General features: G+C 31.5%; 1 protein-coding gene across 1 annotated transcript; it reads left to right on the plus strand.

Annotated features, from left to right (window-relative positions):
* The first annotated feature begins 7,796 nt into the window (after nt 1–7,796).
* LOC18611554 (putative mitochondrial adenine nucleotide transporter BTL3) lies at nt 7,797–11,746 on the plus strand. Its single transcript, XM_007047870.3, has 4 exons — nt 7,797–8,612; nt 9,223–9,526; nt 10,589–11,056; nt 11,406–11,746. The coding sequence occupies exons 1-4, from the start codon at nt 8,143–8,145 to the stop codon at nt 11,478–11,480; spliced, it is 1,317 nt and encodes a 438-aa protein (XP_007047932.3). The 5' UTR covers nt 7,797–8,142; the 3' UTR covers nt 11,481–11,746.
* The last annotated feature ends 10,709 nt before the right edge of the window (nt 11,747–22,455 follow it).

The following is a 22,455-nucleotide window of genomic DNA, read 5'->3' on the forward strand; positions in this document are numbered from 1 at the left end:
CCAACAACGTTAAATAAAAGATATGGATTTAAATAGAAAACCCAAAAAATATATATAAAAAATAATAAATAATCCAAAAATTTTTTATTAAACATATAATTGGGTGAATTATAAATCACCTAAATCAATAAACGCGTGCACGTAGATATCATCATTTTATCCTGTCATAACATGCCACATTTATCTTGCAAATGATGCGGGAGTCCCGATGATGTGATTTCCCCGAAGAGCTTGTAGAGACGAGTTCTTCCGGGGATATCTCTAGGTGAGGAAAATTTCGAGACTTCACCAAAGCGTTGGGATGGTTTTCGAATGATTTTTCAATAAAAGATTACCGACCCCATTATTTAAAATAAACAAGTCATGACATCATTTTACGCTTGTATCATGTGCATACGTAAAACCAAATAAAAACTCTCAGTCGGTCAATTTAATAAAAAATTAATTAATAAGTAAGGATTAAATTAAAAGTAGGCTATATTAAGATAACTTAAGATTAAATGGTACCATTCGTGGAACGGGCGCCACGAAGGTGCTAACCCTTCTCCGTGCGTAACAGCACTCCCGAACCCATCTCTAAAATGTGGACCAGTTCTCGTTCTTTCGAGGAACCTAAAATTAATTTAGAACTTCGTCGATTAGAATCGGGTTAATAGGTAACCAATCACACTTAGATAAAAAAAGATTGGTGGCGACTCCTAAACCGTCTTAATTTTTGCCCGCGTCTAGCGGATGGGTTCTCGGACCCGCACGTTACGACAGCAACCAGATATATGATATTGTTGTATTGTATCTTTATACGCAAGAAAGGACATGTTAGGGTCTCATGTCTAGCATGTGCTTAATAGAGGTGGTCCAATAAATTTAAATGTCTAAAACAAAATATTCAAATGAGATTTTTTTTATTGAAATTAAAAAAATTATTAAAATTTTATTTTTTAGCTTTTTGAGATGTAAAATTTTTAATTAAACTTTTATAATCAAGTTTAAAATAATAGTACCCAATTGTTGAATGTTTTTTGCAAACCGCAAATGAGGCTCACGATTTTATGAAGATAATAAAAGAATAGACTTCTTGTGTATTCTTGAGAGAAAATTGAAATTAAAGAAAAAAAGAGCAAATGAGAAAAGAAGAATTCAAAAATGGATATTGTATATTGAAAAAAATAATTGGTTTATATATAGGAAAAAAATAGTTGTTGGAAATCATTAAATGAGTTGATTGGAAATAAGAGAAATAAGTGAGAAAAAAATTGTTGTTGGATATTAAATACATATGATCATTAATTGATTGAAAATAAGATAATATAGTTGAGAATTAATAACATTTTAGAAATAAGAAAGTGATAGAAAATTAAGATTTATTAAGCACATAATTAGAAAAGTGATAAAATAAATAATTTTATTAATTATTTTTAATATAATTAATTATATTATAATTATTATAAAATTATAAATCTTTCTTAAATTTGAGGTCTCTCTCAATTGGGGGCCTAAAGCTTTTGCTTGGGTGACTTCACTCAAGGGTCGGCTCTGGTGCTTAATTGCATCACAACCTCAACGTAAGAGTAGAATTTTGTAATCAAATTTCAGTAATGAATATAATCTTGATATTCTTTCAAAAAAAAGTTAATAACTTATTTATATAAAACCAAGTAATGTTTTGTTAAGTTGTTAGAGTTAAGTCGAATCTTATCATCATCGGTGAATTGTCATTTAAAGGATTTTAATAAGTTGGTCAGGTGACATATTTTGGGATCGGGCAAGAAATTAAGGGACACAGGATCGGGGTAAAGGATTTGCATTCCCCCTACCATAGTGAATGTTTCTGTGGAAACCGATCACTTGATTTTATGCAAACTATAGCTATATCCTCTATTTTTTTCTTCTCTTCTTCATATATTTTTATTTGCTACTCACTTAACTATACATTAACTTTTATTCAAAATTCACCTTCTAATTAATTAACATGAAATCAAGTGGAAGTTTCTATTCCAACTTAAAGGGAGAAGAAAATGGAAAAAGGGCCAAAGGGGATTAATGTGAGGTATTAATCATAATGTTAGAGAAGCAACAACATCACGTGACCACACTGTTGACCAAAGAACAAATCGTACCTTCATCTTGCCGTACAATATTGATTCATCGAAAATTAACGTAAATCTTGCTTCCCCTCCTGTCAGGTAGAGTTAGTAAATTTTTATTGGAGGGCTAAATATAGAAGAATAAAGATTAAAATTTTAAAAAATTAATATGTTAAATTTAATTAATAATCAAAGATTGATAATAGAAATATAAAACTAAATATAAAACTATAATATGTAAAATACAAATAATTAAAAATGATATATAAGATTAATAATTTTTTATATAATCAAAATTATTTAAAGACAATATGTTCAAGATAATTTCATTTCAACTAAATAAAAAACGTAAAGGATATAAAAAAATATACTCAAATTAATTTTCTCTTACATAATTAGAATTAATAAAAAAAATGATACATTAATGAAAGTTTAAATAACAATATAACATTACAACTTACATTTGAGAATTATATAATAATTTATTAATTTTTAAAAAATTAAAATGATTGAAAATAATCTACGTAATATAAAAAAGAAAAACATAACAAATAAAATATAGATACCACATAAGACATAACAAAAAAGAAAAAAAATATGATTAATGATTTGTAGAAATTTGAAAAAGAAAATTTATAGAAATTTAGAACATATGAATAAATAAAATAAAAATAAAAAAATAAATAAAAAATAATATAAATTGATAGAAAAACAAAAAAATTTTAAAATTGAGTGAGATATGTGAATCATTTTATTATTCTTTATTTATATTAATTATTAAATAAAAAATTATTTTGAGAGGACCATTAATAAAATAAATAAATAATTTTAAAAATTTTATATGTTAAGAAAATTTTTTTGAAAAATTTGGAGGGGTCATGGCCCCATCACTTAAGGAGGCTCTGCCCCTGCCTCTGATAGATATGTTTGGAAAATTATAAGCAGCGTTGAGGGAAGCCATGATGCAAGCTTAATAGGTAGCTTGATTAATTAATTAAATCAATTAAAAAGGCCACATTCTCGTGACCTTATACTTTGAGCAGTAATTAGAATTTTATTGGAAAATTTCATCCGAAAAGAGCATTAGGAATGAATTGCTCACATATGTATATGGAACATTAAAATCACATGTCTGTAATGATGAAGGCGTGTGAATTATAAAGGTGTGTGAACACTACCTCATCAGTCATTGCCACTTACCCAAACAAGTCAAAGATTTATGAATTGGTCAATTAAGTTTGATTTCTTACACACGGTACTCCAGCAATTTCTCAAATAAAGAGTTTAATTATTGAATTCAAACTCTGAACCAATTATGTCTATATTTTTCAACAGGAAATGTCTTAATTAGAATAAAAACACTATATTTATTCTTTCCGTCATAACACTTGACATATAATTAATTTAATTATGTGCAAAATTACACATAAAATAAAAAATAATAATGTAACAACAAATTAAAATATCACTCCATCTAAAATTTTTAACTTGTAATGGAAATCTTGATATGTAGCAATCTTTAGAAGAGTGAAAGCGTTTTATTTTTATTTCAAAGCATTTAAGAATTGTAGTATAATATAACGTTTTAATTTGTTTGATGGTCAAATATTTTATACAATAACAAAAGGTATAGTATAATATAACCTCATTGACACTCGGTGCACCAAGCTTATCCTTTGCTTCTTTTTGCAAAGATCAAGCAAAGGTCAGTGACTCAGTGAACACAACATATTTTTCTTATGTTTATTTTCGTGTTTTTTTTTTGTTTTAGTTTAGATTTATTCTGTTATAAAGAAGCAAGAAAATAGAACAACTTATAGATCTGTTTGTTTGGTTTAAATATTGAAACATTTTTCTTTACAATAAATAGTAAATCAAAACTAAACTAATTTTAAGGTCTTGGTAGTTGTTAAGTTGTTGAGTTTAGTCTTTGAAGGTGATGATGAGGTGGTATCAATAAATTGGTTGAGTTAGAGTGAGGACTGGGAACCCATTCACATTAATGTTTTCATTTTTTATGCCTTATTATGCGTTGGATTGTTTATATTTACTTTAAATTCTTTGTTTATCAATAAATATTCTCTTTTAACTTTAAATTCTTTGTTTCCAATGGAGGAATTGTTTGAGGTTTTACTAACTAATTGCATAGCTACTACATATATCATTCTCCACTGCTACGTTAAGAATTAAGATCGGGTATTGCACTCTGTCAATGAGAAGTAGATTAAAAGACCTTAATCATTTATTTTGAGGAAACAAATTTGATTATGATTTAGCTCAGCTTTAACCTTAATTAACTATTTCAAAATCAAGAATTAATCAGTTAGCATATATGCAAATAACCAATCAAGCACCACTAAATTGACATGTTCAAAGATGTTAGCATTGGTTAACGAATTGTTATAAAATCAATACTACTCCGTTTCTGGATTGCCATGAGAGGGGTTTTTGTGGAGTTAGCTTCACTCGCTTTGTCGGATAGGTGGATCAATGAGAGCTTTTTAGGAATGTCTTGAATGGGATGTTTGGGTTGTGGCCCATTGCCTGTGGCTGCTGTTTTTTTTTTTCGCGAGAGTCACTCCTTTCTCTCTTGAGGTGACTGGAGAGTGGTTTTGGGTCTCTTCAGGGGGTTCTTTTTTCCGTTATTTTTTTGAGGAGATGTTGGCTTGAGCTGGCTGTTTTGTTCGTGGTTCTTCGCTCAGGTTCTTCAAGGTTGCAGCTCGGACTATGTTGATGGAGGTTGGCGATGGTAGGAGTTGTAAGTGCACCTTCTTGCATGGCACTTGGGAGGTCCTTCATGTCTAAGGGTTGAGTTTTCTTTCTCGGCTTCATGTTCGTGCTTTAGAGGGAAGCGGTTCTACTTTCGGCCATCTTTTGACTTCTGAATATGCTAGCTTTTTTGTTGATTCGTTCCCTAGTTAGGCTTTGGTTCTTGGTTGATTTGATCTGCTGTGATGCTTGTTTTTTGTTTCTAAGCTTCTGCAGATGCTGAGTGTCGTTTCTCCAACAGCCACTAATTTTTGTGAGTGGCAACTCTGTTTTGTATGTACAGTCTTTCTTCCCAAACCGGGTTGCAATGCCATCAGAGTCTCTCGCCAATTAGGCAAGAGACTTCACATGGTATCCCCGTTATGGAAAATAAAGTTACTTTTCAATATATATTCCCAAACCGGGTTGCAATGCCATCAGAGTCTCTCGCCAATTAGGCAAGAGACTTCACATGGTATCCCCGTTATGGAAAATAAAGTTACTTTTCAATATATATTCCCAAACCGGGTTGCAATGCCATCAGAGTCTCTCGCCAATTAGGCAAGAGACTTCACATGGTATCCCCGTTATGGAAAATAAAGTTACTTTTCAATATATATTCCCAAACCGGGTTGCAATGCCATCAGAGTCTCTCGCCAATTAGGCAAGAGACTTCACATGGTATCCCCGTTATGGAAAATAAAGTTACTTTTCAATATATATATATATATATATATATATATAAATGTTTATTAAAAAATGTTGATATGATGGTAAAAATGAAGTAACGGTGGAAAGTATGAAGGAATTTATAACACTTATGGAAGTAATGATTGTGACTAAATAATAAAGTAATGCACTTGAAGTTCAAATTTTGAAGAGTAAGATCGCGACATTTATGATGTCTCTTAATTTTCTGCATTTGAATCTAGTTATTTTTTTAATATGCAGACAATAGCACATTTAAGTTTATGTTTATATATGTTTGACATTTTAAAATATTATGTGTTTGTAACGATTTTTACTCCCATCAACTTGATTTTGAATTTTATATTTTAATGTGTATTTTTGTTAAGAATTTTGGATGTCAATTATGATTTACAAAGGTTGATTATTATGATTTTTATTAACTTCGTTAGAAATTACAAATAAAATTCCATTGGCAATGATTGAATTACCGACGAAATTCCATTGGTAATATTAAAAAAATTTCATTGATAATAATTCAGTTACTTACGGAATTTATTTGATAATTCCAATGAAAATCTACAACTAATGACTAAATCATCAATGGAATTTTATTAATAATTTTTAATGAAAATCTAGAGGTAATGAATAAATCATTGACAGAATTTCATTGATAATTTTCAATGAAAATCTGTAAGTAATGACTACAGTATGTACAAAATTTCATTGATAAATAATTACGAAATTTCACAAGTATTGACGAAATTATCAATGAAAAATTTCATTGATAATTATCGACAGAATTCCGTTAGAACAAAATTATCGACGAAAAATTCTATCGAAAATTTTTTATCTTTTTTGATGGATTAATACTAAAATAATTGAAAATATTATAAGTTTTTATGACGAAAATTTTCATTGAATATTTTCAATAGATTTTCAACAATAAGTATTACCGTTGATCACTTTAGTGATAAAATTTCTAACGAAATTTTTTTGTTGAAAATTTATTCGAAAAAGTCAATTTAAAGGAATTTTAATTTTTTTCGATAAAAAATTCCGTCGAAATTAATATGATTTTTGGTAATGAACAGTAAAAGTGTGATTTCTTTTTTTATCCAAAAAATTTAAAAGAAAACAGAAAACAAGGCCTTCTAACTTCGTGTATGAAGTTATTCTTCTTGAATTCATGGTTGTAACCAAATTTATCTCTTCTCCGAGTTCTGGTATACTTGACTGCTGGTGAGGGCCTCTGTTATTGTCCTTGTTAGTGGCAAAGGGCCTTGAACTAAATTTTTGCTCTTAGTCAAGTGGTGTACATGGTTGTATTTTGCTTCTGTACAGATTGAGAGGAGGGAGATGGATTGTGATATTTTTTTCTGTAACTCACAGCTATGCTCCGGATGGGCAGGGAACTACGATAACAACTGGGTCATGCCTTTTTTATGAGCTAACCTCAGTGCCGTTTTTGAGTGTGATGCAAATTTTGTAGGTGGGGGAAAGGCAAGGGGTGCTGTGCAGGGCATTTAAGGTGACTTTGCAACAAGGCTTTGGAGAAAGAGATATATTCCATGAACCAATTGCACAGTTGCTGTGAGCATCATTCTTTTCTAGATTTTGTTCCTTTCAATTGTTTTATGCCTTGCCACGCCACTACTTGGATGAACAAATATCGTACAAGGAAAGGAAAACACAAAAGGATTTCTTTTTTTTTTTGTTGTTGTTTTGTTTGTTTTTCCTCTGGATTAAGAATGAAGACCAGATTGAAGAAGTTGAAGAGACCACAATATATGATTATAACAACAAAGCCGAGAGCAACCTTAAGAAAATTCATTCAAAAAAAATATTTGAACTGAATTCATCTCTATTACAATGAGCTCTATCTTGAGTAAATAGTATAATAATTTGAGTGTAATTATTTTGACAACGAACTTTAGTTTGATTTTAATTAAATATTATTATATTTAATTTGACTCAATTAACTCAGTTTATTTTATTTACGAAATAAGATAAACTTCAAACACTTTAATATAAATAAAAAAATTTTATTTAAATATAACTTAATTACATATTTACATGACCAAACATGAAAAAAAAATCGAATCAAAAATGTACATGTTCCAATTTTTTTTGAAAATATTACTTTATTTGTCACTTTAATTTTTTTTCTAAAATATTTGAAATGTGGGAAACTGAAAGAAAGCACATGTGCGTCACATGCTGTTGCTATTTCACCAAACTCAAGTACTCAACAAAAATATGACCTCGTCCGCTGTCATAAACCCAACAAGAAAACGAACAGGAACCCAAAAAAAAAAAAAAGCACCGCCAAAAAGCAACTTCACAGTGCCAAAAAGCAAAGAAGCCGAAAACTCGATGAAAGCAAAGTAATTGGCAGCCTCGGTTATGGAAGCCAAGTCGGGGAATTATCGCCAGCATCTTTCTCTATATTCCTCATCACTATCTTACCATTTGTTCCATTCTCTCTTTTCCTTCACGCCTCTCTGACTCTCCTCTTATAACCCACTTCGATGCTTTCTCTTCCTTGATTTCCTTCGAGACCTCGCATTGTTTTTTTATCTAATAATTGGATTTTTTGCTGTTTCTTTTTCTTTTTGCTGCAATGTACGGCACAGATCGCTGCGTGTTCATTGACTCGATGAGGACTTCACAACAGTTGAATCTTGATCGTCCATTTTTGTCAGGTGGCTTGTTTCTCAACGACCAAACACTGCCTTCCTCGATCGTTTCATTCATTTCGTTCAAGACCCAGAAATGTTTTGTTGATAAAAATGACAATTTGAGTTTGGTTTCGTGTTTCGTGAGTGGTGGGAAGAGTAGTAAAAGGCTGCGTTCTGTAAAGTCGAGGAGAGATGGTGGTAAAGGGGGCTGGTTTTTATCGGTGAGTTTGTCGAGGGAGGAAGGGTATGTTGGCGAATCAGGAGAAACTTGGGGGCAAAATGGGGATAAGAACATGGAAGAAGAGGAAGTGGTGGAAGAGGAGAAAGAGAAGTTGAAAGTAAAGAAGGGATCAGGTGCTTTGAATACCACCAAACATCTTTGGGCTGGTGCTGTTGCTGCTATGGTTTCAAGGTTTTGGCTTTTTTTTTTTCTCTATTTTAATTTTTTTCATTTATATTTTTGGGCTATAAAGTCTGAATTTGTTATGTGAAAAATGGTAGGGATGGTTTTAACTTTTATATCTGATAGAACATTAAATGACAAAAATTTTCTCGTAATTCTTTTCTTAGACCCTTTTTTTTGTGGTGCTGTTTGGCAAAGTGTGAAATATTAAGAGCTGACTAGTCAGGACCCTAAATTCTAAGTGATCAAATTATATAACAGCTTGATAAGTATGAGTGCTGGAATTGAACAGAACATAAGTTAATAGTAATGTGGCAAATGTTAATAAGAAAGTGAGTTGATAATATGATAATGGTTTAAAGATTATATTCATTTTACTTAATATGTTAGGTGATAATTTCGAATTTATTGTTGAATTGAAAGCTTTATCAAGCACACTTGTTACATGATGGTGCAGAAAAGGTTTTATGGTATACCTTTCGGTTGTACTTTTACATCTCCTATGATACAATGATATTGCTCATAGTACCTTAATTGCTTGTAATTCATCTCCAGTTGTTGAATTAGTATCTATTGAATCGCATTTCGTGGCTCAAATAGTTGTTTGCTTTTGTAACAGGACTTTCATTGCTCCTCTGGAGAGATTGAAGTTGGAATACATTGTTCGTGGTGAACAGAAAAACCTTATTGAACTAATTAAATCTATTGCAGCCTTAGAAGGGTTGAAAGGTTTTTGGAAGGGGAATTTTATCAATATTCTTCGCACTGCTCCTTTTAAGGCTATAAATTTCTATGCATATGATACTTACAGAAGTCAACTATTGAAATTTTCTGGAAATGAGGAAGTGACAAACTTTCAGAGGTTTCTTGCCGGTGCTGCAGCTGGGATTACTGCTACTTTGCTTTGCTTACCTATGGACACTGTATGTAACAGTTTAAGACTTCACTAATTTGGTTACATATTTAGCCTCCTCTTTTTGTATTATGTGTGGTCTGGTTGGGGTGTGGGGGATTTTGTGGAATTTGATATCTTCTTGTTTTGAAGTATTCATAGTATATGTTCTTAGATTTTGCTGCATGATCTGATGAGATGCAAGGATGGGACTGGAAGTAACATGCTTCAGTGAGTTTACTCTGCTTGCCCTTGTATGTAGTGTACGGAAACGGGATGATCCTCTTCTTGATGGGTCCCGCCTCTTCAATCTTTATGGTTTAAGTGCTGTTGTATTTACTTGTGATTTCTGTCTCCAAGATTTCACATGATGCCATTGTTAAGCTGTCTCATTTATTATAAAACTTGGATAATAAGTTAACAATTCAGTGTCCTAAACTGAAACATGTAGTTTCTGTCCCAAGAATATTATACTTAAGATTATCTGATTTGGATTGGGGTCTGGGATTTGGATGTTTTGATGTCTAATGGAAATCATGTGATGAGATATTCCCTTCATGTATGCGAGGCACTTTTAAGTCCATATTCTTTGTTATTGCATAGTAACGATTCCGCCTCTTTTTCACGACACCTCTTTAGAACAAGGTAATATCATGTCTTTGGTGACTTCTACATGTCCTACTTCTACAAAAACTTTTGTTATGGATCCAAGTCAGCAACAGATTTAATTTTTTTTGAATACTATTTGCTTAACACTAGTCTGATGAAATTAGTTGCATCCTGTTCCATGTCTCCAACCTACGTTAGTTATTGTAATAGATTCTTTGTAATTTGATGTCTATGGCTTATTGAGAATTCCATTCGCTTATACTTATTCACATCTTGTGGTCAGAGTAGATGGCCTTCCCTTTTTGTACCTTTTTCTGGTACAGTTGGTTGCTATTAGGTTAGCTATGTGAATGGTGACTCTGCTAAAGTAATTTTCATATCTCTATCTAGGCTGTGCTCTTAATATTTGTTTCTTGATTGCGGTGTTTGGAATTGGTCTCCACTTGAAATCATTGCTAAATCCCACTGTACATGCTAATTTCAGATAAGGACAGTAATGGTAGCACCAGGTGGGGAGGCATTGGGTGGTTTGATTGGTGCTTTCCGTCACATGATTCAGACTGAAGGGTTCTTTTCACTTTATAAGGGACTAGTGCCCTCAATTATAAGCATGGCACCTTCAGGTGCAGTCTTCTATGGTGTCTATGATATATTGAAGTCAGCCTATCTTCACTCACCTGAAGGGAGAAAAAGAATTCAAGACATGAAACAAGGTGGGCAGGAGCTGAATGCATTAGAACAATTAGAATTAGGTCCTATTAGAACATTACTATATGGGGCAATTGCTGGTGCATGTTCTGAAGCTGCTACTTATCCATTTGAAGTAGTGAGGAGGCATCTTCAAATGCAAGTTCGTGCGACGAAGTTAAGTGCATTGGGAACTTGTGTCAAGATAGTTGAGCAAGGTGGCATTTCTGCTCTTTATGCGGGATTGGTTCCCAGCTTACTGCAGGTACTAATTACATCTCTCTAGTAAATGGACTATGACTATTTTATGAATTTTTATTTATGTCTATTTGATTAATTAGATGCTTTAATTATACAAGTAATGAGCGCAATACACACACACACAAAATGTGCAACTTCTTTTTAATGCAATTAACCTCAAAATTTGCAGAGAAATAAGGTTTAGTTTCTGATTTGGACTTAATACCTATTTGTCATAAAATGAAATTCTCATTTGATGTTTTTCATCAAGATCTTGTATGATTCTGTGAAGCAATATAGGATTGCACCAATTTGTTGTTTCAAGTTCCTTGCTTTCTTTGTTTACTAACTTAATTCATTACATCACACTACAGGTCTTACCTTCAGCTGCCATAAGTTACCTTGTTTACGAGTTCATGAAGATAGTTCTAAAGGTGGAATCGGCATAGGAATTTTATCTACTGACTAAAAAAATATAGGAGGGAACTATTGAGACTGAGGCTGGGGGTGGCGTTTTATTTCATAAAAGGGAACCTTGACAACTTCAAGTTTACCTGCATCAGTTTACAACACAACAGAAGGACAATAATCATTTGTAAAATTCTATTGCCATGATGTTCTTCAAACTTATTTGATAGATCAACCACTTTGAATTATTTAGAAAATAACTTTTACTCATTTAGTAGAATTATGAGTATAATTTATTTTCTCAATACATAGTTACAAGCTTTTGTCCTTTATAAACTTTTTTAACCTTTCAAAAATATTCTAGAATCTACAGATGTGAATTTAAATGAGCTTAGAGAGGAAATTAAATTTAAAAATTTAAATAGATTATTTATTAAAAATAAATTTAATCGTATTAATTGTGTTAATCATATTATATGTTAATTGTGATAATCATGTTTAAACATGTTATCAAACATGTCGAATTATAAAAAATTTAATTTGATATATTTAATGAACCTGTGTTAATCATATTGTGTGTAGATCTTTAACTCATTTATTTAATTATATTGTATTCATGTTTATCATGTAATTGTTAATATTTTATATTTACATATAATTAAAATACGGGATATGGGAAAACGAATTTTGAGATATAACTTTGCGTTGGGCTCAAAATAGTTGGTCCTTTTAAGTTCCGTTTTATGCAGGCCCGAAACGTTTTAGCTAGAGTTGTTGTTTTAGGTTGTTTCTTGGGCTTTTTCCTTCCTTAGGAACAAATCTATTGTAAATTTATTTTAAAAGATTACACTTCAAATAGTGCAATGAAAATTTTAACTGCAGTAAAGCAGTTGCATCTAACTTTACGTGGTAAAAGATAAAAAATGTTAAGTGTCAGAATGGTTTATCATGGCAATCAAATCTAATAAGCCAGCTAAATTTTAAAACGGAAAGTAGAACATGTCCCTTACAAGATTAGGGTAGACATGTAGAAGAGATCATTCAATTGTTGCACCATTGTAAAGCAGTGGAGATCAGACTAGTTTACAGAGGAAATTACTCTAGCACCTAGTATTGGTAAATTTCAATAGTTTTCACATGTTCTCCATGCGTATATTCGCACAATTCTTCCTTTACATTACTTAGAAAATAAAAACATAGGTATTCATTGAAAATTACAGAAATTCTCAGTTTGGCTCCGAAATAAAAACCATAAAGAGAAAAATAAATAATGAATCAATAATAAATTTGGATAAATTAAAACAGGATAACATGAACAAAAGAAAGAAAGATCTGTCGAAGCTCTTTTTTGTTATTGGAATTGTGAAGGAAATTAATGCAGAAAATTTCTCATTGGATAGACATGGACATTTTGTTCGATTTAGAATTCAAAGGACAAAATTATCCGCCACAGACATCGTGAACTATATATCGAGTTCGAGCTTTTTGGTACAATTGCTTGCCCATAATTCTTCCGTCAGATATGCTCATTTTCAGCAATATGATCGTCAACACCATTATGATCTGGCTTTGCAAATAAAAAGAGGAGGTAGAAGAGCCACACTTGATGCAAGTAAATAGGCTGAAGGCAAGTCTAGGTCTTCCTGTTCCTATTCTTCAATTTTCATATCCAGTGACAGGGTCAGAATTTTAAATTTAAAAAAAAGAAAATTCAAGAATATCAATATTTTGTGAAAGATTCTTTTTCTTGAAATAAATTTCAATTCTCTTCATGACAATTTATTTTCATAATTCCAAAATTTTTAAATTATTCAAAAGAATCAATTTTAATAATTTACTTAAAATATTTTTTTTTTCTATTACTACATGTACATCTAAAAAAAGTCAAGGCTTCAAGAAAACGGGCCGGGGCCTAAATTTGGCAATGGGTTAAATGGACTTACCTTGTCCTGCCACATGATATCTTTCAAAATTATGCAAAATTGATTGGTTTAATCTTATTATGTATTTTGTAATTATGATTATACTGTTTATTTTAATTTGAAGGATTATTTAAATAAGAAAATGCATAAAAAAGTGTTAGTGAAATTCTTTCATAAGAATTGAAATGTAAAATTCAATTTGGTATTACACAATTGACAATTGTTGATTACCTACAGTCTTCATGGATTTTGGCTTCTATTGCTTTCTTATCAAATTCCCTTGCTAGATGACTCTGGTTTGTTTCTCGTCTGTTTTGAAAATTGTACAATCGCTGTATAGATTGATTATAGCAGCTTATAGTGTTCAACTCACGTTCCCTGTAGCCTTTTTTGAATGTAAGTTTTTTGTAAGGATGTAATGGGATATACTTATCTTTTTTCCTTTGAAATATAATTATCTGACTTTCAAAAAAAAAAGTCAACCAACTCAAGTTAAGGAAGTAATTTTCAAAAAAAAAAAAATATAATTATCTTTTTTTATTTTTCTTTTGAAAAATCAGCAGTGTCGAGGGAAGCCATGACGCAAGCTAGATAGCTCGCTTCTTAACCAACTTAAGTTAAGGAAGTAATTTGAAGATTTATATGCCAATTTTGGCTACTAGAAAAATGCCTTGACTAATTTAAAAAAAAAAAAACGAGAAATTGCTTAAATCATAAGTCACCTTTTCCAGTCAAGTCTGTTAATTATACTTCAACAAATTAATATGCAATACAGGGAAAAATTGTGAAAAGAAAAATACATGAATTCATATTTCTTCTTTTTTTTTTTGAAAGGCATGTTTTTTACTAATTGAATATGATATTTGTTGTTAAGTGGTGGATCCATATACGTTGATAAGATCATTTTCGGATTGATTTGCATATATATATATATATATGAATTAATTAAATCATTAGAAAAGCCACATTCTCGTGAGCTATACTTTTGAGCAGTAATTAGGAATTTTATTAGAAAGTTTCATCTCCAAAAGAGCACTAGGAGTGATAAATATCACATGCTTGTAATAATAAAGGAGTGCGAACATTATCTCACAGCCACTTGACCAAAGAAGTCAAGATTTATGAATTGGTTAATTAAGTTTGCTTGCTTATACACAGCACTCCAGCAATTTGTCAATACAGAATATCACGATGTCAAAAGACTTTTTTTTTCAACACAAATTTTATTATTGAATTCAAACTCTAAACCAATTATACCTATATTTTATATATTTTTCTGCACAAATTGTCTTAATTAGGATAAAAATACTATATTTATTCTTTTTTCATGACACTTGACATATAATTAATTTACTTACGTGCAAAATTACACGTAAAATAAATATTAATAATGTAACAAAAAATTAAAGAATCACTCCATCTAAAATTTTAAACCCGTAAATTAAAATCTTAATATGTAATAATCTTTAAAGAATCAAAACACACTATTTTTATTCTGTTGTTCTATCATTAGGGTTCAAAAAATCCGTAACTGTAATATAATAAAATGTTTAATTTGTTCAATGGCCAGATTTTTTATCCAACCAAAGGTAAAAATATCATTCAAATCGGAAGTACGAAGGATATAAACGTGGGGAAGAAAACCTAAACCTCAAATATAACTAAAGAAGACAAAAAACAAAAAAACAAAAAACTGAAACCTCCAAAATAAAACGAAACTTGAAATACATGATCCCCTGAAGCAAATAAGGCTAAACAATATAGCAGAAAATAGAGAGAGAGAGAGAGAGCAGTTTTCCGTCCTGGGGCTTCACCAAGATAAAAGGCAAAAGCTTGGAGAAATTTGATTTTGAAGCTTTTTTTCAATTCATCTGGGAAGTTAAGACAGATTTTTCACTGTTACAAAACGCCCGCCAATTTGACATTGATCAGGATTGAACTAACAATTAATGATTGAATGTACATCGAAAGAATTTAACAAAAAATGAAAAAGCGAAAGAAACAAATTAAAGCTCTTCAAAATTGGTTACAAAAAAGAATGGAGCTAAAGATATTGCAGTTCATCTATTGTTTACTCTTCTTTCCATACATGAAATCATCAGCAGCTTTATCATGGTTCGCACCATCTTTTCTATTGACATCAAATAGAACCATATATTCTCAATCGTACTTCTCCGTTGAACCACTGTTGCAGAGCGAAGCTCAGTGACTCGTTCTCTGCAATGGTAGCGTGGCAAACTTGAATTGTTGATACAACAGTCTTGCTTAACATGGCCTTTCACGAATTCTTCTCCTTCTTCTTCTTCCCCGTCTGCCAGTAAATGCGGCGGAGGCGGCTCGTCATCACGTTCCCACTCATCAATATCCAATCCCCATTCTATGCAATCCGCCCTCGCCATTGCTAAAGCTTCTATTGAAACTGACATGATTTTATGTAAAGCGTAGCTAGAATGTCTAAAAACTTCAGTTCCTTTAGATATTAAGTATGATTCTAATAGAACTCGCATGGCTTGATGGTTTTAAAATGACCAGATATGTTGTATTTATAGGCTATTTATTCCCTGCATGCAGATAGACTTTCTTCTCCAAACTAAGGGGCTAGCCTCCAGAGGTGGAGCGGATGTTTCCCTGGGAAAAATAGAGAAAGTAAAGGGATAAAAGTGTTTTAATTTGAGAGTATATTACCTTATTAATTCATAAATGAAGTAACATTCTCGTGATTGTACGTTTGACCAAAGCATCCCAAGTCTTTTGCCTGCTGGACAATGCTCATCATGGAAATATTGACCAATGATCAGCAGATTGGGGAAAGTCAACATGATGCTAAGCAGCTTGATAGCTGTAATTAACTGATTCTCTCTTCAAGGCACTCAGGTGTAAAGAATGAGAAACATATGCCTACGTTACATATTAAACATATGAAAGATTATTTGTCCCTATGTCTGACGTAACTAATGAGATAAACAACATGTTCCTTAATTAGATTATAAATTTTAGGATTTTATGGCTTGAAGGAATTTGAAGGGCGGGGAATAATATAAGTAAGATTATAAAACTCATTTCTAATTTTCATGTAGACATTAAAATGGTTAAAAAAACTTGAAATTTCAAATCCGAATGTTGGAAAAAGAAAAAGATGTTTTAGATGAGAAAAACTTCTTTTAATTCTGTAATTTAAAGTTATATATATATAAAAATAACATAAAACTCCTTTCTTAAATCATGTTGACAAATTGCGATTTTAGTATTGTAGAAAATTTACAATAAGGATCATCACAAATTTTTTTTATTATAGTTTTTATTTGCATTAGAAACTTCAACATATATGTACAAATAAATAAGTACTCACAATCAATAAACATGTTTAAACAATTTTTTTAACCATAATTAGGTTGACATGATTATAATTTGAATATGATTATTTTTGACACATGTAAAAAATTTATGAATTAATTGATTAATCATGACTTAATTAAATAAGCTGTTCTACATATATCATATATATCTTGTAGCTTATGTAATAAATAGGTCGTGCAAATGTAAGCTTTTCCGCTATTACCAATTTCACAACTTTTAACATGTTGGAAAATGTTGTAAATGTGTATAGATGGCATAGGCAGGGGTGTACTGAAGTTTTGAAATCTTTGGCCAAGCTGTGGTTCAAAGACACGAAAACTTCTTTTTGTCTCTCAGGGGTAAACCTTCAAACACATGCGTGTTTTTCTGCCAAGCATGCTAACTGCCTTTAATCAGATTAAGCAATTAACAAATAGTCAACCTTGTCTGTTTAATTAACTGTTGCCGATATCTATATATACTTAATTGACTCTTCATTATTCAACAATGACTTTCCAATTCCACTTGTCTTAGTATTCTTCAACAATGATTTTCTAATTAGTCTTTACAAAAACATAGACCGATAGAATATAGATGTGATTAATTTCAACACACATGTATCATGAACGAAGAAGAAAATTATGAGTTCCCAAACCAAAGGTTCATTCAACATTCAAGACTAGAAAAGAGAGACAAGGAAGAACAGATTCGGAGTTGACATAAACATCATAATAAAAGCACTGTTCTGGTGAATCGTGACTGATCATGAGTCTTATTATTGACTGCGAAAACATTGTTCAATGCTGATTTTAATGTCAGCCGCACGAGCCCAACTATGGAACTGTTGATTATAGCCAAAGCCGGAGGGAGGGTGGGCTAGCGGGCTCCGGCTCCCCCTAACAATTTTAAAATTTTTATATTTATTTTTATTTTTTTGAAAATTTTTTATTTCGTATCTATTAAAATTTTAAAATTTTTTAACATATTTTTATTTTTTAAAAATTTAAAAAATTTATTTGTAAATAATTTTTTATTTGGTGAAATGTCCCACAATAATTATTCAACAATTAATTTGAATAGACTTAGAACTAAAATAAAACCTATTACAATAAAATTATACCCAAACCTCACTTCTCAAAACCTTACAACTATCACCTCTTGTTCTCTTTTTTTTCTTTCCAAATTGAAATAAAAAGTCTTTTTTTTTTCTTACACTTTTTTGTTTGAGCATTTTCTGTGCATAAAACCTATAGTCTATAACTTAAATTTCATGTTACAATAATTGATAAATTTAGTTTATTTACTGTTATTTTATTTTTAATATTTTCAACTTTAAACTTTTTCTTAATTTAATAGTTTCTATTTAATGATTTTAATTTAAAATTTATCGTCTTAGTCATTTTTTGTTGAAAGCAACAAAATAAGAATTTGATTAACCACCTACAGTTAATTATTACTTATTTATTTAGGGATTGCTTAATTGCTTTCTTATAATTTTTTTTGCTTAGATTCTTGTAAACAATTAAATTTTTTATTTAGGAATTGTTTCCTCATTGAATTGTTTATTGATATTATATTTAATTTTTGTGATTAATTTTAGGGAATTGCTTCTCATTGAATTGTTTATTGATAGCACTTAATATTTTTTAGGGTATTGCTTCCCATTAAGATTTTTGTTATTATATTTGTTAATTTTTGTTTGTTGTTAAAGTTTATCTAGGAATTAAGATTATTGTCGTTATTAAATTATTTATGATTATAGTAGTTAAATATTTTAAGTAAATTATTAAGATTGATTCCTTTGAATAATTAAAAAAATTTTTGAATTATGGAAATCGATTGTCATTAGGAGAATTGAATCTTATTTTAAGAAAAAGGGTCTTTCACAAAATGTTGACACTCTTGAGTCTTTGCTCTTTCAAACATGAAATTCTAACTCTATCACTGATTATAGCAATAATGCATGTATATAGTTAGCTGATCTTTTATTTTTTCCGAGAAATTGAAGTACATGGATATTAACTAAGAAACAAAAAAGAAGTTGACAGCTATAAACTACAGCCCCTAAATAGGAATAACCAAACACCAGATTATTAAGCAAATTTTTTGTGGGATTTGGGTTATTTTCAATTTTCAATTGTTAGGGAGAAATAAATAAATGTGCTTGAAAACATGAAAGAGCTCTTTCAATAATAGCTAGAAATCATATAGTCCATGACAAAATTTTGGGATATATTGAATTGAATTTACGAATGTAATCTTAATCATGCTTTTGGAGCAACCTGCTCTTGTATTTTCCTTTGGTTTGAAATTTAAAATCATTTTCAACATTAGAAGAATATAAAAGAAGTTGGGATTTTTATATATTTAGAACAAATTCTTTTGTTATATTTTTTCATAATTATTTAATTACAATCAATGATACGTGTGATTTATTTAATTTTTTATGAAACTCGCGTAGTAGATATCATAAAATTCAATTATAAAAAATGTATTAGAACAATTGTAATTTATCATTCTCTATCCATAAGATTTATCAACTTTAAACTGGTTAAAGATGTTACTTAATCAATAAAAAGGTTGCAATGGGTATTGTTATTCAGTTCATCAGCCATGAGCAAGGAAATGGTTTTTACGAGCTTCATAGTTCACACATGTTCATTGCATTCAATTTGATGATAAGAATTAATTAAGAAGTAATCGGAATCAAGTTTGTTTTCATGGCATGGCATCAAGATGACTTTAGAAATCTCTTCCTCCGAACAATGCTTGCAATCATTAATAGCCTATGATGTATCTGACCATCCGCTTTGTTGACCTTAAGCAATGTATTATCCTCTCAACCAATGCCCTTCCTTGAGACACTCTTCCACAGCTGCATTCTAGAGTGGCGCCTTTGCTGGCGTTAATGTCATCAGAATCGCCATCAAAATCTTCCGAAGAGTGGGTTAGCGAGCTAGTGCCGGTGACTTGAAAGCCACGTTTCGCAACCCTTTCCGGTTCCTCTTCTTCTTCCTCTTCTGCTAGTAAATGCGGAGGAGGCCATTCCGAATCATCATCAGCTTCCCACTTTTCAATATCCAAACCCATTCATTATAATCAACCCCTGCCATTGCTAAAGCTTCAATTGATACTGTCATGATTAATTCGGGCAAAGCTGCTAACTTAAGGCTCCAATCTTTCTTCTCTCACAATCAAAACTCCTAGCAAGTAACTAGCAAGCTAACATAAAATGACCAAATTGAATTGACAGCTAGTCGCAGTATCTGCGGCATGAAGACAGATATGTATATAAACATGATCCAACTTGCTTCCTATCAAGGAGAATTCAATCTAATTTTCTTCTCAGAATTCACGGCCTTGTATACAAATCAAACGGGATTTTTCTCTTCTAACTTCGAGTGCTGCAGAAATGAAAGTGGAGAAGGGTTAAATTTAAGCATCATATAAGAAGTGGCATTCCCGTGATCATTTAATTGACCAAAATATTTTCTTCAACTTGTCGTTCATGGCTAAGGGATATTGTTACCAAGTGATGTTGTACGACTAAAGCTATGATGCAAGCTCGACACAGACACGTGAGTGATAGATCACCCACATGTGTCTTAGCCTGAATCAAAAATGGAAGAAAAGCTTTGATTGATGACTGTCAAGGTAAAACCAGACTTTGGATTCGAAAAGCATGGACTGCAATTAGGAATATGGTTCCATACTTCCAGAACATTAAGAATTCCTGATAGTAAAGTTGTAGCCAAATTGAAGGACAAGAACATTCATTTTCTCTAATGTATTTTTAGTTCTATTAAACTGCCTAGAAGGCCGAAAGAGGAGAATCCTTAAAATTAATTTTCATAATAATATTATATGAAACACTATATAGATATTCACATGGAAACATGAATACTACTCTGTTTACAAGACTCGTGGGTGATTGCAATTGGGATACAGAGTGATTGGTTGGTAGAGAATCTACAGATGGCCCTTTTGGTGAGCTGTTCCATATATTAAAGATAGTAGATGCTTGGATATTTCTGTTTCAAATACCTAAGTACACTGTATTTAAGGATTGATCCCATTAATTCTCCGTAAAGAATCTTCATCGACTTGCAGGGATTATACACCCAGTTTACAACAACTTTCTCTGCATAGGCTTGCAATGCAAGAAACAGAATGTTTTTCTTTTTATTTTAGGGATTGTTCAGCAAGCAACTTTCATCTCTGTTCTATCAAAACATGGTCAGAGAGTTACTGAACCCTTGGAACCGTTGATTGAGACCATGTCGCAGTACAGATTTCATCAAACTTTTGTTGTATCCCAAAGACAAATTTGTGCAGCAGTGCACACGTAGCAAAGGACTCTCCTTATTTTAATATTTTGCCCGGGAGGAAAATGATAGAATTGGCAAAGAAGGAAAGGGAAGGCCATTCCCATCATCAAAGAGGAATGCAAACTCTGAAACTTATCGAGCCTGGTATTCTCAGCCAACTATCTCAAGATAACCGTCATATACAGTTCAGAGTTCAGACGTAGCTTTCACTGAAACCAACAAACAGCAAGACAGGTAAAAAAAGATGGGTTCTAAATACCAAAATTAACCTCTCAATCATAACAGCACCACCAGGCCTAGTTCTTCCATGCTGATAGTGATGTCCAAGAAAATTTTAAATGGCATACACAGTATATTTCCCCAAAAACAAAAGTATCGAAACACCATACAAAGAGTTTGAACACATTATATTTAATGGTTTATTTATAGGAACCTGAATATGGCCACAATGAGAAGCCCTAGGGTGAACATGAAGCCAATGAAACTATGGGCAAGAACTAAACCGAACAGGAAAACTTGCAGCTCCTCATCCAGCCGTTAATCTCATTTCTTGATATGAAATGAAAATCATCTCAAACAATTGGAAATTCAATGTAACAAGAGTTTATCAGCAAAATTATGTCAAGGATTCAAACATTGGGAAACTTGGAAGTCTGTGCATCTCTTGATCTCTTCTTTTGGACCAAATTCCACAACTCAACTAGGCCTGAATTCCAAGCTAGTTGGGGTTGGATACAAGAATCCATTTTTTTCATTCCATTCAATTGAGGACCAAAAGATCTAAAGAAATAGATCCTCACTAATGGCATCGTATCATGTAATCATCTCTTGATCAAAGCAGCTCAAAAGCAACTTCATTCATTATATTGGGCTCCTTAAGAGATTCCATGAAGCATCCAGCTAAACAGGAAAAGTACGGGTACAATCCAAAGCATAGATTTTATGAGTCTAAGCTTGACTTAGTGGTTGTGTGCGAGGTCAAGGACCAAGGTTCAGCTCCCCCCCACCCCTTCCTCTGCCTAATCAAAATGTATCTGAACAAAACTTAAAATAATAAGAGAAAAAAAAAACAGACAGATAGAAGAGACTTGTTCCTCCACAATTCTTCCAATCCATATTAGCCGATCTCTAGTAAATAGATAGCTAGTGAAACTCACTATCCATATGCCTACCAAGTTGAAAAATTAGTGGGGACAAAAGAGCACTAACATAATTCTACAACTATAATTGGATGCCTTTAACTCTCCATAATTCATTCTCTAATTTGAAGTTTTAAAGATCAAAATGAACTTTCTCAGCCGTACAATTTACACCAAGTATATCAACCACTATACTTTCTTATGTCAAAAGGCTATACAAGCTAGAACATTCAATCTGCAAGTCACAACATTGATGAAACTATATTTATCCACAAGGAATCAACAGCCACA

The sequence above is a fragment of the Theobroma cacao genome, chromosome 1, assembly GCF_053813885.1.
Source record: "Theobroma cacao isolate CCN51 chromosome 1, ASM5381388v1, whole genome shotgun sequence".
Taxonomy (NCBI): Eukaryota; Viridiplantae; Streptophyta; class Magnoliopsida; order Malvales; family Malvaceae; genus Theobroma; species Theobroma cacao.

Excerpts from the sequence above, each read along its gene's own strand:
- LOC18611554 (XM_007047870.3), top strand. The coding sequence starts at position 8,143 with ATGTACGGCACAGATCGCTGCGTGTTCATTGACTCGATGAGGACTTCA. Across the intron at positions 8,613-9,222 it reads GTTGCTGCTATGGTTTCAAG|GACTTTCATTGCTCCTCTGG; the intron begins GTTTTGGCTTTT and ends CTTTTGTAACAG. Across the intron at positions 9,527-10,588 it reads TTTGCTTACCTATGGACACT|ATAAGGACAGTAATGGTAGC; the intron begins GTATGTAACAGT and ends TGCTAATTTCAG.